General features: G+C 34.9%; 1 protein-coding gene across 1 annotated transcript in view; it reads right to left on the bottom strand.

Moving 5' to 3' along the window:
- Positions 1-15,900, bottom strand: part of pms1 (PMS1 homolog 1, mismatch repair system component) — a 26,520-nt gene that overhangs the window by 3,142 nt on the left and 7,478 nt on the right. Inside the window, exons 7-11 of the mRNA XM_016539264.1 lie at positions 12,363-12,485; positions 10,853-11,002; positions 9,972-10,750; positions 6,004-6,486; positions 5,647-5,777 (exon numbers count right to left, since the gene is read on the bottom strand). Of these exons, the coding sequence (XP_016394750.1) occupies positions 5,647-5,777; positions 6,004-6,486; positions 9,972-10,750; positions 10,853-11,002; positions 12,363-12,485 (1,666 nt within the window). The remainder of the gene's footprint in view (positions 1-5,646; positions 5,778-6,003; positions 6,487-9,971; positions 10,751-10,852; positions 11,003-12,362; positions 12,486-15,900) is intronic.

The raw sequence follows: 15,900 nt of genomic DNA, 5'->3' as shown, positions 1-15,900 counted from the left end.
AATTTGTTGAAAATGTGCTCACCCTCAGGTCATCATCTGCAGTGAATGGGTGCCGTCAGAATGAGAGTCCAAACAGCTGATAAAAACATCACAATAATCCACACGACTCCAGTCCATAAATGGATATCTTGTGAAGTGTAAAGCTGCGTGTTTGATTTCGCTTTTTAACTTTAAACCGTCACTTCTGGCCAAAATTCAAGTCCTTAATCCATAATAATGCTGCCTTCAGTGGAAAAGTCCATCCCCTGTTGTCCTCACATCAAAATCCACAACCATATTTCTTTAGAACTGCTTTTGTCTGTTCTTGATCTGGGCATTTGTCTCTCCTTATTCAAACTAGATGACTTTTTCACTGGAGAAAGCAATATTATGGATAGAGGAGTATTATTTCTAGCAGGAAGCAAAAGTTCCAAGTTTGATGATGAATTTGTCTCTTAAAAACATGCAGCTTTTTTTGCTTCACAAGATGGACTGGAGTCTTGTCCATTACTTGTGGATTATTGTGATGTATTTATCAGCTGTTTGGACTCTCATTCTGACGGCACCCATTCACTGCAAATGATCCATCGGTGAGCAAGTGTACTGCTGCATTTCTCCAAATCTGCTCCTTGGATGGCCTGAGGGTGAGTACATTTTCAGCTAATTTTCATTATTTCATTAAACTCTCTAAATGTGCTCATATTTTGATACTGTGATGGCAAATAAAAAATGGATAATTGAAAAGAATGCCCCAAAGAGCATCTCTCACCTCTAGGTAGTTTGAGACTTTGAGAGGTCTACATTGCTCCACGGTTTTTGCATCCTGGACCTTTATAGCCTGCAGAATCTCCCTCAGGTCTCCTATCCCGAAGAAAGGCATGCAGTCGGCCATGCCCGTCACTTCAACATGCCTCTCAGAAGACGAGGAACCTGGCCAAGGTAAGCAACAAGCAAGGATTAATAAACTCCAAGTACAACATTCTCCAGGAAAAAATAATAAATAAATATTGTGATTTACACGCTGGTTGGAAACCAAGTCAGGCCGGCATCGCACCAAATTACGCTATTACCATGTCTTTGTGGACTGGAAAGAAAAACCAAGGTGGAGGAGGTTTTCAACAGATGATTTAAAGATGATTGCTTTTCCCTAGACGCATCTCAATGAAGAGGTGAAATGTATGGAAAGGTCATCAAGGTAGCGCAGACAAAACATTTTCTCCTTCCCCATGCGCTTTAAAACGAGATGCAGCCATTCCGAATCTGACTTGCCATGCTTACAAAATTATATTATTGTCAAAACGATACATATTGACTAACTCCAAAAGAGAGTCTCTCATTGCAAGTACTAAATTTGTATTATTTATTTCACCAGGGCATTGCTAAGTGGTTGCTAGGGTGTTTTGAGGGGTTGTTAGGTGGTTTCTTACTATAGGCCAAGTCAAATTAACATACCTTCACGTCAGTGTTATTGTAGTATTAATTATATACTATTATAGTATACTAGTATACTATTACAGTATTGTAGTATTTTTCACATAATTCTGTTTACAGGCCAAATTCAGCAGTCTCTACACTAAAATGAAGTTGGTTTTTTTTGCTTCAAATAGTAGAATGATAGATACAGCAGAAAGAAATAGAAGTAGAATGATAGAAATATTTAGGAATTTTATACCTTATTCATTTATTATGGTTTTAGTAACAATTTTATTAACTATAGTATTTGGGCAAAGGCCATGGTAAATTTTTCACCATAAATTGCTTTTGAATTTACCATTCTGTAAACAGTAGTAGTTAGCTAGTTAGTTAGTTAAATAAATAAATAGACATTTAGCAAGCTTACATTTTATTATTATTATTATAGTTGTTGTTGTTTAATATTTTAAGTTTCAGTAATTTTGTGATTTTGTCTTTTTTATATTTTATTTTTAATATTTCTATTTACTGTAGCCTTATTGTTTTCAGCTTAGTTTTAGTAATTTTAGTACTTCAACTTATTTTAGTTAGTTGCCAATGCAGCATCTGTCATTTTTAAGTTTTATCCATTCTTTGCATTGTATTTTTAGTTTATTTTCATTTTTTAAGCTTCATTTCAATTGACAAAAACAATTTTAATAGTTTAGTTTTAGTTCATAACAACACTTTTCCCAGCCATTTTATTATCTGCCAGGTGTAAATTTGATCATTTGTAAATATAATAGGACACTTCTCAACAAGCTGAACAATTTGAGGTATCATTCATATTTGTAGGACAAATGGTGCGGGGCAAGTTTTGTGCCAAAGTTTAATACTTTGGGGTTTCGAAAGGGCTAGAAATCTGGTGCATGTTTTTGCCAAATCCCTGGAAGTTGGCTCAGAAACTATTCCCTTTTGTAAAGGGCAATCTTTCTCCACAGCACCACACTTTAGTGCAAATCCACCATGCTGGCAAAAGCTCAGGCAGCGAGCCAGCTTCAGCCATGATGACTCTTACCAGTGCCAACACCACACTTTACAGGAACAGGGCTGAGAGGGAAGTCTTAAGTGCATTCCATAACAACAGGCAAAATAAGGTCAAATGAGGACTAAGATGGCAGCCTTCTTAGAGAGAGGACAACATTATAAAATAAGCTGATTCTAAACCTGGAAAAGTGTTTGCACAATATATAACTATTAACACATCAGTTATCTGCTATTTTTTCCCCAGAGTCGGATATTAAATATTTGATTGCTTCTGCTTGACTTTTCATATCAAATTAAAGGGATAGATTAATGGAAAAGTAACCTTTTAGAGAAAATTTATTGAAAAGCACTTTTTCTTTGAGCGCGCATGACACCATAACAGTAGAGCATGTGCATTTATGCATATAAATGAGTTTATTTCTTTTAAACATACATATGCACTACCGTTAATTTATTCAGCAAGGATGCAATAAAATGATCGAGTGACAGTATTGGTTGTTTGAATGACATCACATTTCCAAAAATGTCATTGAAATAGTAATATTATGTTTATTACTTTATAAGTTTTATTTATACTACCATTCAAAAGTTTAGGTTCAGTAAGATCTTTTTTTTTTTTTTAAGAAATTAAGTTTTACTCAGCAAGGACGTGTTAAATCAATCAAAAGTGAGAGTAAAGACATTTATAATGTTACAATAGATTTCCATTTCAAATCAATTCTGTTCTTTCGTACTTTCTATTCTTCAAAGAATCTTGGATAAAATGCATCAGTTTCCACAAAAATATTAAGCAGCACAAATGTTAATAATAAGAAGAATTGTTTCTTAAGCAACAAATTAGCACAGTAAAATGATTTCTGAAGCATTATGTCGACACTGAAGACTGGAGACAGCCATTACAGGAATAAATTTGTTAAAAATAATACAACTAAATGTAATGTGTTATGTATGTATGTCATAAAATATAACAATAAATTGTTAAAATATATTTTAAAAGAAAACAATTATTTTAAGCTGTAACAATATTTCACAATATTATTGTACAAATCAATACAGCCTTGGTGAGCATAAGATACCAAACTTTTGAATGGTAGTGTATATTAATGTTACTTTGAAAGTCTGGAAACCCATAAAGGTCTGATTTTATAAATCTGTACTGTTTTTATTAAATAAATACATATAAAAAAAAAAAAACGAAAAACTAAGTTTGTGAATTGATGAATTTTGGGATAAGCACTGTAAGAAATCAATAAGGCCTTTGTCGCTGTGTTATATTTTAAACATGGTCGAAGTGGCTCAAGTGGCTATTATATTGCTTACTTAAAAATACACTAAATAATAAGTGGTTACATTAATATTCTTTTTACAATAGGTTTAAAACAATGTTTTCAGAAAGTGAGGTAACAATTATGTACTACTGGCACACTGACACTAGAAACCCCTGCAGTAATCTAACAGAGATGTTTTATAATATCAGAAGGCATCTGAAAAACGCACAAGAAAACATTTAAAGCAAACACATTACTTTCATTCTTCACTAATCAGACATAAGCAATTCTGTCAGAAATAATTGCCTGTAATCCTGTTATTCAAGCCGTTATATTTGACATTTCAAAACAATTTGTGAACTGTGGCATTAATGATGTCCAGTGGGTCCAACCTTTGTTAAATCAAATTGGACAATCCTAGAGACCTTTAAACAGCATGACCCTTGAATTAATAAAGGCACATTTTCTCAAGAGAAAGCTGGCAAAGAAAAAACAAACCATGTGTAGAAGTATTTCAGAATCTCTCCCACTACACAGCACATGATGAGCATGAGGAGCGAACTCAAGCAAACGCACTTAATGACCATCTCAAAAACCCATACAGGAAGTGGACCTATCCCTTAGAATCAAGCCCCCTCTTTTTAAAACAATTTCATATTATACATGTGCCCACACCGAGCTGTGTAGGGAAAAAGAAGTGCTGACACAACGCTTTCCACTTAAGCAATTTGTATAAACAATGACTTCATCACTCGGCGCAGCGGGAATTAACGTCTCTAAGGTAACAGCACGGATATTAAAAGTTATTAAAAACTACAAACTAAGCATTATCATCATCATATATTGGAAGTTGAATGATATTTTCCAATGCCTATAAAGAAGTAGTTCACTCCATTTAAAACGAGACCTTACGCAATTTGCACAAGGCCAGGGATTCATATGTAATGGAAAAGTGAAATGCAGACAATTTGGTGACAGACTCCAAAGCACCCAAACAGACCGTGAGTCCAAATCAAATAAAACAAAAAAACATTGTTTTTTTTACATGATTATGACTCTCTTTTTAGAGTTTTATTTAAAAAACAGGTATGATTTATAAATGTAATATGTATTAAATGTAAATTTGTATGTTTTGCATGGGGGAGCAGATTGTTTTGAATATTGGAGTAGAAGTTGAGCTGATATAATGCCAATATTTACATAATATGATTTATTGACAGCAAACTGGATTCGCACAAAATTGCTAAAATTACCACTTATGTTTCAGAATATTTATCTAAAACTTGCAAAATGGGAAACTGAAACTGTTTATCAAACATCTGGCCAAACAGTGTACAATATTTCAGTCTATCACTAATTAAATGGAACACAAAAGAAGATATTTTGACTAAAAGAGGATATATTTTGAATATTATTGGTGAAAAGCTTAAAAGGAATAGTTAAGATTTGTTAAATGTTTTTAAAAGAAGTCTTTTATGTAAGGCTGTATTTATTTGACTATTTCAAATGTAAAACTGTTTTCTATTTTTATATATTTTAAAATGCAATTTATTTAGGCAAATCTGAATTTTCAGCAGCATTACTTCAGTCTTCAGTGTCACATGATCCTTCAGAAATCATTCTAATATGCTGATTTGCAGCTCAGGTGACATTTCTCATTATTATGTTTTTTTTGTGCTGCTTAATATTTTTGTGAAAACCATGACATGCTACAATTAAAAATATGAAAAGAAAAAAAAAAAAAAAAAAATTATTTTAAATTGTAATATTAATAATAAAACAAATGGACTGTATATCAACACTCTTAAAACTCACAAACTTAGCAATATTTTTTCCAAACATGTTCTTTTGTGTTCAGTAGAAATAGTAGTAAATGATGACAGAATTTTCATTTTGGGGTAAACTATACTTTTTAAAAAATGAAATATTTCAAATGAATTTCAAAGTCTTTGAGCGTTACCTGGAATCATCTTAATCTCAAAACCATTTGCCACAAGCCTAGGATCAGTAAAGTAGATGTCTCCATTGAAGCAGGCACTGTCTTTCTCCATGTTCAGGAGAACATCCATGTACTCTGGCCCACCAAGCACCCTGGGAAAGGAAGTGTATGTTACTATGCAAATAATTATTAGATAGTTGATTAAGTATTGCAATTTAGAATAGAGGATTAATACAACTAGGATTAATACAGCTAATAATCCTATATTGTAATTGCAGATCCACGTTTACATTTTTTACATGTACGGTCTTTACAATTAGATTCCAGATTGTACACATCCAGAATGTCATCATTAGGTGAGAAAATGAGACAGGCTACCCATCTGTCAGCTGTACAGGGGTCTGCAGCCTCACGGTTGGAAGTATATTATTCTCCAGAAGTCTTTTAAACAGCAAGGCCTCCTCCACTCGAAACGGGTTCAACAGCATGAGCTTTCTGCCGCATAAAACGACCCAGGCACCGTGAGAAGCCAAGCGGTTTACAAGCCTGAGGCCCTGCGCACTTGAGCTGTTCTGGTAGGAGAGGAGGTTAAGACTCTGCTTGAGGGTTGCAATACTGAACGGGAGGGGTTTGGAGAGCTTGGCAGGGCTCCTCTTACTCGAGGGCTGAGAGGAGAAGAGTTTGTCCAGGGCCTGCTGGTTGGCGAGGGGGGCCTTGCGCTTCACGCCTTGAGCTTTGTTCAATGAAGACTCGGCGGCGCTCATCTGCTTCTTGCCCTCTCCGCACTGGCCGCCTCCCTCCGCTGCCCTCTTCCTTTGAAGGTTGTAGGCGTTCAGAGACTTTTCTGTCTTGCTTTCATACCTAAGATGGGATGTGATACGAGAACATGTATTCGTTACAGTCCCAGTTGTACATTTTGTATTTCCTTTGTGTAACTGTTCGAATGTGGTCGGAAAAAAAACACTTTGTGAGGACAAGGTAGTTGATAAACACTTGATCAACATTTTGGATTCAATTTATGTTTCTCATGATCTTAAAAATGCTTTTATGTAGACAAGAAAAATAATGTGTTTTTTTAACATTAAAGCATGTCAACATATTCTGTTACACCAAATACACAAAATAGTGATCTTTAAAAAAGCATCATATGACCCCTTTAAAACAGGGTTATAATAATTAATTAAACCTAAAACAAACAAAAAATGTTTTTGTTACTTAAAATAAAATTGAAAAAAAACTGATAAAAATTACATAAAAAATTGTTCCCAAGGCAACATTTCTCATTTTCATTTAGTTGAACTTAATGTACCAAAATAACTAAAACTGAAATTAAAATAATAAAAACTACATACAGTAGGTATATTTTAACAAAAACTGATAGAAATTACAAAAATACACAACAAAATTGCTACAACTTTAACTAAAATTAACATGAAAGAAAATATAATAAACATAAATTTAAAACAATAATACAAAGTTCATGAGGCACGATTTTGTATTTTCCTCACAAAAAATTATATATACACACACACACATATATATATATATATATATATATATATATATTTATTACTATTATTATTACTAAAAAAAACATTGCCTAAAAAGTATCCCAGAATGCACCCAAATGAAACAAACTGTGACAAAAGTTTTATACAAAATGTATAATTTTTTTCACACAAAAAAATCTGTTTCTTTCCATACGTCCAGGTATTTAACATTTGTATTGCTTCACTGTTATACTTATACTGTATGTGGAAAATGGTAATAACAATAAAACAAACAAAAAAAAATACAAAAAAGAAGACAGATGGTTTGAAACACTGCTTTTGGTCCATTAATTTGCAGGCTGGGTAAGAATGAGTTTTAGCAAAGAGGTCAGAAGTTGTGACTAATTAAATATCCTCAATTCACACAAGAAACCTTGATTTAATTTGCTCTAGTGATTCTAAGTGGACTGCTGTAAATCAGAGTGTAGAAAATGTGCAGAAACAGGCGAGATAAAAAACATCTGCTACCTGTGACCAGATGGGGGCCGGAGAGCAGCAAGGGAGGGGGGAGAGGGCCTGTAAAAAACATGCAGCCCTGACCCTCCACTGGAAGTTTCTCGATGGGCTTGCCAATTAACAGCTGTGCCATTGCACAGAGCTTGCTACTGTACAATGGACCGGGCACTATTTCAAACGCACTGTATGGTTTCGGAGCATAAAGCTCGGGTGCAAGAAAAAGATGCAAATGCTGATAAAAAAAAACAGACCAATCAAGATGATGGCATGAAATGTGCTGAATGCAAGAGAAAAGCAGTAGGAGGCCAATGGGGGAGATAAATGATTTCATAATGGAGCAGAAGGTTGAAGCTTGAGGGTATCCCCTGCCATGTACACTGAAATGAGTTCTTGACCTGAGGGCTTTTGGACTGAAGTTTGCAGCTTGAACAGTGAAAATGTATAAACAGACACTTAACATTTACATATACAAAAATGGGAAGAAGCTACTAAAAATGAATAGTCTGACCAGCGCCTCATACAATTAGTCTGACTTGTCTATATATACACTAGTGTTCAAATGTTTGGTGTCAATTAAATTTTTTTTTCAGCAAGGATGCATTCAAGTGATCAAAAGTGACAGTACAGATATTTCTAATGTTTCAAAAGATGTGACACTGAAGACTGGAGTAATGATGCTGAAAATTTAGCTTTGCCATCAAAAGAATCAATTACATTTTAAAATGAATTAAAATAGAAAACCGTTCTTTTGAATTGTAATAATACGTCACAATTTTACAGTTTTTCAACTGTAATTTTGATCAAATAAATGCAGCCTTGGAGAGCACTTTTTGGTTAGACGTCTTTCAAAAACCCACATCATTTTGCCAAAAAAACAAACTTCTCAATTGATGCTCATTTAAGCAACATATATCCAAGCAACATATAATTCGTTACATTATCAAAAAAAAAACTATTTTTTTAATGCAAACATAAAATAGATTTACCATACGCACTGCCAGAACATCATTCACCTGCAGGTCCAGATTCCCTAATAATAATGATAATAATAATTTGTATTATTATTATTTAACTTCAGAATCCACTCTCTTTAACTGAAAAAGGATTACACTGATATACCATGATTTCCATCGGAAAGGGCACAGTTTTGTGAGCTACGTATAAAATGGGACTAAACAAACCACAGAACATTCAGATTACAATACTTAAAGGTGACATATCATGAAAATCTGACTTTTCCAGGTTTTAAGTGCTATAATCAGGTCCCCGGTGCATCTACCAACCAAGGAAACGTGAAAAAGATTAACCCAGTAACTTTGTTTTGGTAAGCCTTTTTCTGCAAGCGTCTGAAAAAACGAGCGCGTCTGATTTCGCTCCCTTGATGACGTGGCAAAGGGATCTCATTATAATATTACCGCCCCTTAATCTGTAAGTTTGCACCCACAGCGCCGTCATTTTGATTTCGCAAGCGACAACGGTGTTCCAGCTCTAATGCCATGGTAAAAGTTTGAGCAAAACATGCTAACTGTTCTTCATTTAAAAACTGCATGTTGTGTTCACTTGTGTTATCTTTTACTAATATTTAAATTTGTTTGATGATCTGAAACATTAAAGTGTGACAAACATGCAAAAAAATAAGAAATCAGGAAGGGGGCCAACACTTTTTCACACCACTGTACTTTGATCTGAGGTTAAGAAATTAAAAAGATATTAGAATTAGAAAAGACCAAAATTTGAGTTCTGCAGCTTTACATTGCTTTGAGGAATGAATCTAGGTAACATGGTTAACCTTTTTCGTCACTACATATTTCCCATACTTCCATTTGTGCTATTTCATAGTTTGATGACTATCATTCTAAAATGTGGACAAAAGCAATAATAAAAAATTTTGTAGTCGTGTCTGAACATTTGACTGGCAGTCTAGAGTGATAAAAAAAGAAAAGATAGATCCATATATCCAACCCGAGTGTTCCTTGGGCTCATAAACAACCAATAAATTAGTCAGATATCATCTGGTATAGAATGAACTGGAATCCTCTGGCACCTGAAGTAACTGAAAGAATGTGGCATTCTTTGGAAAAACAAAGAAAATGGAATACCTCTTTTACAATGGAAAATAGGCCTATTGACCATCAAACCAAGTAATCAAACGCAGTTTTCTGGAAAATACAAACACTTCATCAATTCTTCCTTCAGGTAGCAACACGACCAGGCCAGGCAGATTTTCCAATCCATATTTTACACATGCTAGTGGCAGATCTATTTTTCTCTTGCTACACAGAGAGAGTGAATCACAACAACTGGAAACTGCGTCTTCGAGGGTGAAATCTGGAAACTTACTTCTTGTGGTCTTCCTCCCTGAGGCTTTCCCATCTCTCTTTCACAGCAGTTGTGACATCCTGAGGACTGGCTCTTGGGTTCTCCTGGAGGACCTGCGATCTGGTGTCTTGCTCAAACAGTGAAAAGGCAGACGAGGGCTGAGGCACGGAGCGGTTGCTGATCAGCTCGTAGGCTGTCAGCTTGGCCATTTTCTCCATAATGACGTTAGAAGGCCTCTTGGTCGGGCTGGACCTCGTACTTGTGGGCTCGGTTCCTCCGAGGTCTTCATGTGCTTTCGGGACATGGAGTTTCACAGGTTCTAGGCATTCTCCGGTGACTTGATTTGAGAAGGCCTTGCCCATGCTCCAGCTCTCAGCAGATACTTCACTCTCTTGACCAGGGCCACTGTCACTCTTAGACGCCTTTGGGGAGTTACAGTTTAGATCAGCTGTAGAGTTCATTACAACATCGACAGCAGGTAATGAGGAATTAATACTGTCAAAATCACTTGAGCTTCTGTTGATCACCCAATCCTCTGAAATCGAAGAGGAACTGGTGTTTGCGGTGTTGCTCAAGGATAGCTCACCATCTTGTTTATCTGCATTTGTGGGAGATATTTCAAGTAATTCTGGATCGTCCAAACTAACATCAGTGGAAGGTGTAGGCACTACATTCGTGTGTTCAGGTACATCCACAGAACTAACACCAGGGCGATTTCCTCCAGTTTTGAGATCATCATTGTCAATGGAGTACCCATACAAGGAGATCAGCAGAGTCTCCACCGCCAACAGTACTCCCTCCTGGTAATCATTGTTAAAGTTTGATCAATGGAACATTATCATGAATTGAACAATGTTTTATTTAAAGTATAAATGTATGAGAGAAAGTCTGAACTTTTGTACCTTGTTCTGTAGCATCACTTCAGTTTTATCAGGTGTCAGGTTAATGTCCACAGTCGAGGCAGGTATGGTGATGTTCATCATTAAAAAGGGATAGCGGCGGTTTGCAGATTCTTTATTAGATTGAGCACTGGTGTAGTATTGCTTGATAAGCTGTAGGGTAAATGTGCATTTACAAAAATATTGTGAGTACATTACAATTGTAAATGTTAAGAAATAATATGAAAAGGACAGAACTAGGCCCAGACAAAATCTATGGATTTTTAATCAGCATTTTCTGCACTGATTTGTAGGAAAATCCACAGAATTGATTTAAACGTGGTGAAATGTATTAAACAGAGCTGTGAGTAGTACACTTTTATTGGCAGCTGCAAGCATAAACAAATTCTGCCAAAAGTTTTGATGAACAAACACCCAAGAGGCAGTTTTTGACCAATGCATTTCCATGACTTTTCCAGTTGTTCATAATTACTGCATAAGCACTTTTAAAATAGATTTTAAAACATATAAAGAAAGCTAGGGATTTCTATTTTAATGTCAGATAACAATTGGAGAAGAAAAAACTTACATTAACCAGAAATGTTCATGATTTTTTACATTTATTATATTTTTCAATAATGTGTTTTTTTTTTCAGATCTAGAATCCACACATTTAATGGATTCTATTTCCACAGAAATTCTATCACCATTCAAGGTCGGTAAAACTGTGAAAACAGTAATATTGTGAAAAATTATTACAAATTAAAGTAAGGCAGTTTTTGACCAATGCATTTCCATGACTTTTCCAGTTGTTCATAATTACTGCATAAGCACTTTTAAAATAGATTTTAAAACATATAAAGAAAGCTAGGGATTTCTATTTTAATGTCAGATAACAATTGGAGAAGAAAAAACTTACATTAACCAGAAATGTTCATGATTTTTTACATTTATTATATTTTTCAATAATGTTTTTTTTTTTTCAGATCTAGAATCCACACATTTAATGGATTCTATTTCCACAGAAATTCTATCACCATTCAAGGTCGGTAAATTTTTTTTTTACTTAAAAAGTCTCTTATGCTGGATTTATTTGATCAAAAATACAGTGAAAACAGTAATATTGTGAAAAATTATTACAAATTAAAGTAACTGTTTTTTGTTTCATGTATATTTTAAATGTAATGAATGCAACTTTGAATTTTCAGCTGATTTGGTGCTAAAGAAGTATTTCTTCTCATTATTAATGTTAAAAACAGTTGATGCATCCTTGCTAAATAAGTCTTAATTTTCTTCTTTAAAAAAAAAAACCTACTGACCCCAAACTTCTGAACAGTAGTGTAGATTTCATGTAGGCCTGAACACAAGTACAGATATCTGAGATCTAGGATGAATGTTCAAGGTTTGGGATATCTAATTTGTCTACAGCTAGTCAAGGACATTTAATTTTACAGAGAAATTCATATATGTACATACACAAACAGTAAATAAACATAGGTAAATTAGTATTGAGGGTATACGGCAGTTCCTTTACCTTAAGTATTTCTTTGTGATGCACAGGTCGACTATTAACAAAGATGAATGTTTTATCAGGCGTAGAGGAGCTGGTGGAATTAAAATCTGAGCCCGGTTTGGGAAAGAATCCATCAATGCCAATCTGTGCAAACATAAGCCTTCTGTGAATGTCACTTTAAGCCATGAATGCATACCAAAAGAGTCATATATCCACATTTATTGAAACGTTAAGAAGCTATAGATTTCCATGTTAAATCTAGTTTAGTTTTTCTTTAATGCCACAAACCATACTCATTAACTGTCAGGGTACATTGAGGCTTCTATTAACTTTTTCCAAAACAAACAAAATGACACACTGCTGGCCTCTAGCCCGCTTTGCAGTAACCAATTAAGACTTCACTGTGCTATCAGAACCCATTTGTCATCTCCTAACTATGGAGTGGCCAAGTAGCTAAAATTTGCAATGTTTCTGTTGGCTAAATGCAGCACCGGCGAAGTGGCGGGATGAGAAACGGCTCCAAACTAATCAGTGATCTAGGACTAGATTGTGATGCTTGAGCTCACCATTTGGAATTAACAAGCACAGCAGTTGGCTGGCAAGAGGACATTTTAATTGGAGTCTCTGACAAACTTGATAATCAGGGGTATTGTGACTTTCACAATCAACACTTATGTTCTGTATACTTTGCCACATTTGTCAATTACGGTGGCGTAGGTGGCCCAGTCCTTTCTGTTTTATGCACTGAATGGAGGTTATTATTCTGGACTCTTCCACGGCAGAATCTCGGATCAGCACAAAAACAAACTGCAAACCCGCTTCATGTCCCACTCTTACTCAGAAAACCTGTAACCATTCCAGAACTTCCAGAAGAAAATTGACAGAAAGCACTTTTGATTGTGATTGTATTTATAAAATATAAAGCCAAAATATTAGATATTTCAGTGAGACAGATGACAAAACTCATTTGAGAGCAAAAACATGCTCACCTCTACAATATGCTGAAGCCTAGACATGACTCAAGTCCCTATGTCTATGGTAGTTGGGACTTTAGCAGAAAGATTTAAAATCTTTGAAAGAAATATCTTTTGCTCACCAAGGCTGCATTTGATCAAAAATACAGTTAAAAAAACAGTAATATTGTGAAATATTTGTATAATTAAACTAACTCATAACTCAACTAAACCAAATCATCCTAACATGCTGATTTGGTGTTTATATTAAAAAATATTAAAAACAATGGTACTGCTTAATGTTTTGTGTTTTCAAGATTCTTTTATTAATAAAAAAGTTAAAATAGAACAGCATTTATTTGAAATAAAAAAAAATTTGAAACAAAAATCTTTACCGTCGATTGATCAATTTAATGCATCTTTGCTAAATAAAAGTATTACTTTCACTCAAAAACAAACAAAATCATCTTACTGACCATAGATATGTATATATACGTATATATATCTATGTTACTGACCCCAAACAGTAATGTATTTATGCCTATTCATGATTATAAGTTTGAATTTTAGGCACAATAAGCTAATAATTGCACCTAACATTTAAACTTGAAAAGGTGTTTAACATTTTTAAAACAAAATTTTTTTTTTACATTTACTGCATGATGTTGCATCCATGCCACTATTTGGGACAGCATATTGCCTGGGTCAGTCAATCAATCAATCAATCAATCAATCAATAAAAGAAAGAAAGAAAGAAAGAAAGAAAGGCACATTTAAGCTTAATAAAACATAACAATTGTGTCAATTCTCACAACGTCTGCAAGATTATGGCACAAGTAAAATGTCAAATGCATGACACTGTTTACTGAGGGTTATGAAAAATCGAATGCACCGCTGCAATCTGAAAATGGCTTCACATGTCAAAGTGGTGAGGGGTGGGGTGAAGTGTTAGCAATGGTCTTGGCATGGGGCTCGACCTGATGATGAGTGCACAGCTAATGACTGATTACTCCAACAGATCCTCCTCTCAAGGTCATAAATTAACTCCTGGTAAAACCCACCAATTCCTAGAATGCTAGGATGACTTACAACTATGGTGAGCAAAGATGCATTCTCATCTGGCACATGGCTTTACAGAACATTGGCAAGACTCAGCGAAAACCATCCTCGAGCGTAGCTGTATACGCAATGTGTTCTGCTATACGTTCAGCAGGAGAGGAGCGAGCTGCCAAGATCAGCTTGAGCCAAACACTGAAGTGTGCCTACAGAGAATTATTCCACACAAACGCGAAACGCAAGTAGGGACTCTATACAAACCGCAGCGCTCTACTAAATGCGTGTTCTGTAAGAGGACACTTAGCATGAATAAATCACACGTAAATGAGCCAGCAAATTTAGACAATGCTAGCGTTGTGCATTCTTCATCAGCCTCACATATCAAAGTAGGACACCATGTGTGCACCAACAATAGCATCCTCTCCAGCAGGGCAGCGATGAGATCAGGCCAAATGCCTGAATTAGAATCACCATGTCATGCATGTACTGTATGACCTATACAGTTCTGCGTAACAGCGAGATAATTATAGAACGAGAGGCAGATTCTGCGATAGGAGAGCCATTAGCTGAAAGAAGGGGAGATAAGAGAGTGTTTATGCTGACGTAAGTAGAAAAGGTCAAATGGTTCATTTGAAGGTAGGAAAAAATGACCAGAAGAAAGAAAGGCACATGGCTTATTCATGCTATCTTATAAATCCATTTTTAATTAATAAGCTTGTGTTGTTTTTTTATAAATATGCCCTGGTCAAAATCAGGCACTTAAAACTTTATTCATTATACCTGAATATTTACCCAATAGCAAATGAACATGGATTAAAACACAGAGCTGACAGTTAGCTTGCATGAGGGTACAGTTTTTATTATTTGTTATCAACCACTGATTATTAACCCCTTTTTGAAATGTGAATATAATCATATTACAGATCTTTTATTCAATTTTATCCAACAGGATGTGATGTTTTTTTTGTTTGTTTTTTTAAGATTTATTTTTGGTCTTTTTTTGCCTTTTTATTATGATATGACAGTGGAGAGCAGACAGGAAGCGAAGTGGGAGAGAGAGATGGGAAAGGTCCTCAAGCCTGGATTCGAACTCGGGGCGCCCGTGACACAAGCGTTATATGTCGGTGCACTTGCCCACTAGGCTATCAGCACCGACAGGATGTGATGTTTTAGAGTGTGACAAATCAGCTAATACCACATAACAAGACACAATTCATCAAACCCATTTCTAACACATCCAGACGTTATTGTGCAGTGGATTCCTTGCTTTTATTAGATAGGGGATGTTACAAAAGACTAACAGGATGAAAGTAAAACAAAAAATACTTGATTACCAATGTAAATTGCCCTCGATATATTTTAGTGTCATCAATTTTATATTTATTCCAAAGTAAAGGCATTTTGTTTGAAATATTTTGATTAGAAAAAGGGGATGAAAATATCAAATGCCTGGAATATTTCTTGATAAAATAGCCAATATTTAATGTTAGAGGTGTTTATGTACAGGTTTATACTGTATATTAATGATAAAAAAATGTAAAAATAATATA

This window comes from Sinocyclocheilus rhinocerous, unplaced genomic scaffold (genome assembly GCF_001515625.1).
Source record: "Sinocyclocheilus rhinocerous isolate Xijiao unplaced genomic scaffold, SAMN03320098_v1.1 scaffold1569, whole genome shotgun sequence".
NCBI classification, from domain to species: Eukaryota; Metazoa; Chordata; class Actinopteri; order Cypriniformes; family Cyprinidae; genus Sinocyclocheilus; species Sinocyclocheilus rhinocerous.
The sequence above is the reverse complement of the archived record's forward strand: the minus strand, read 5'-3'. Positions and strand labels throughout refer to the sequence as shown.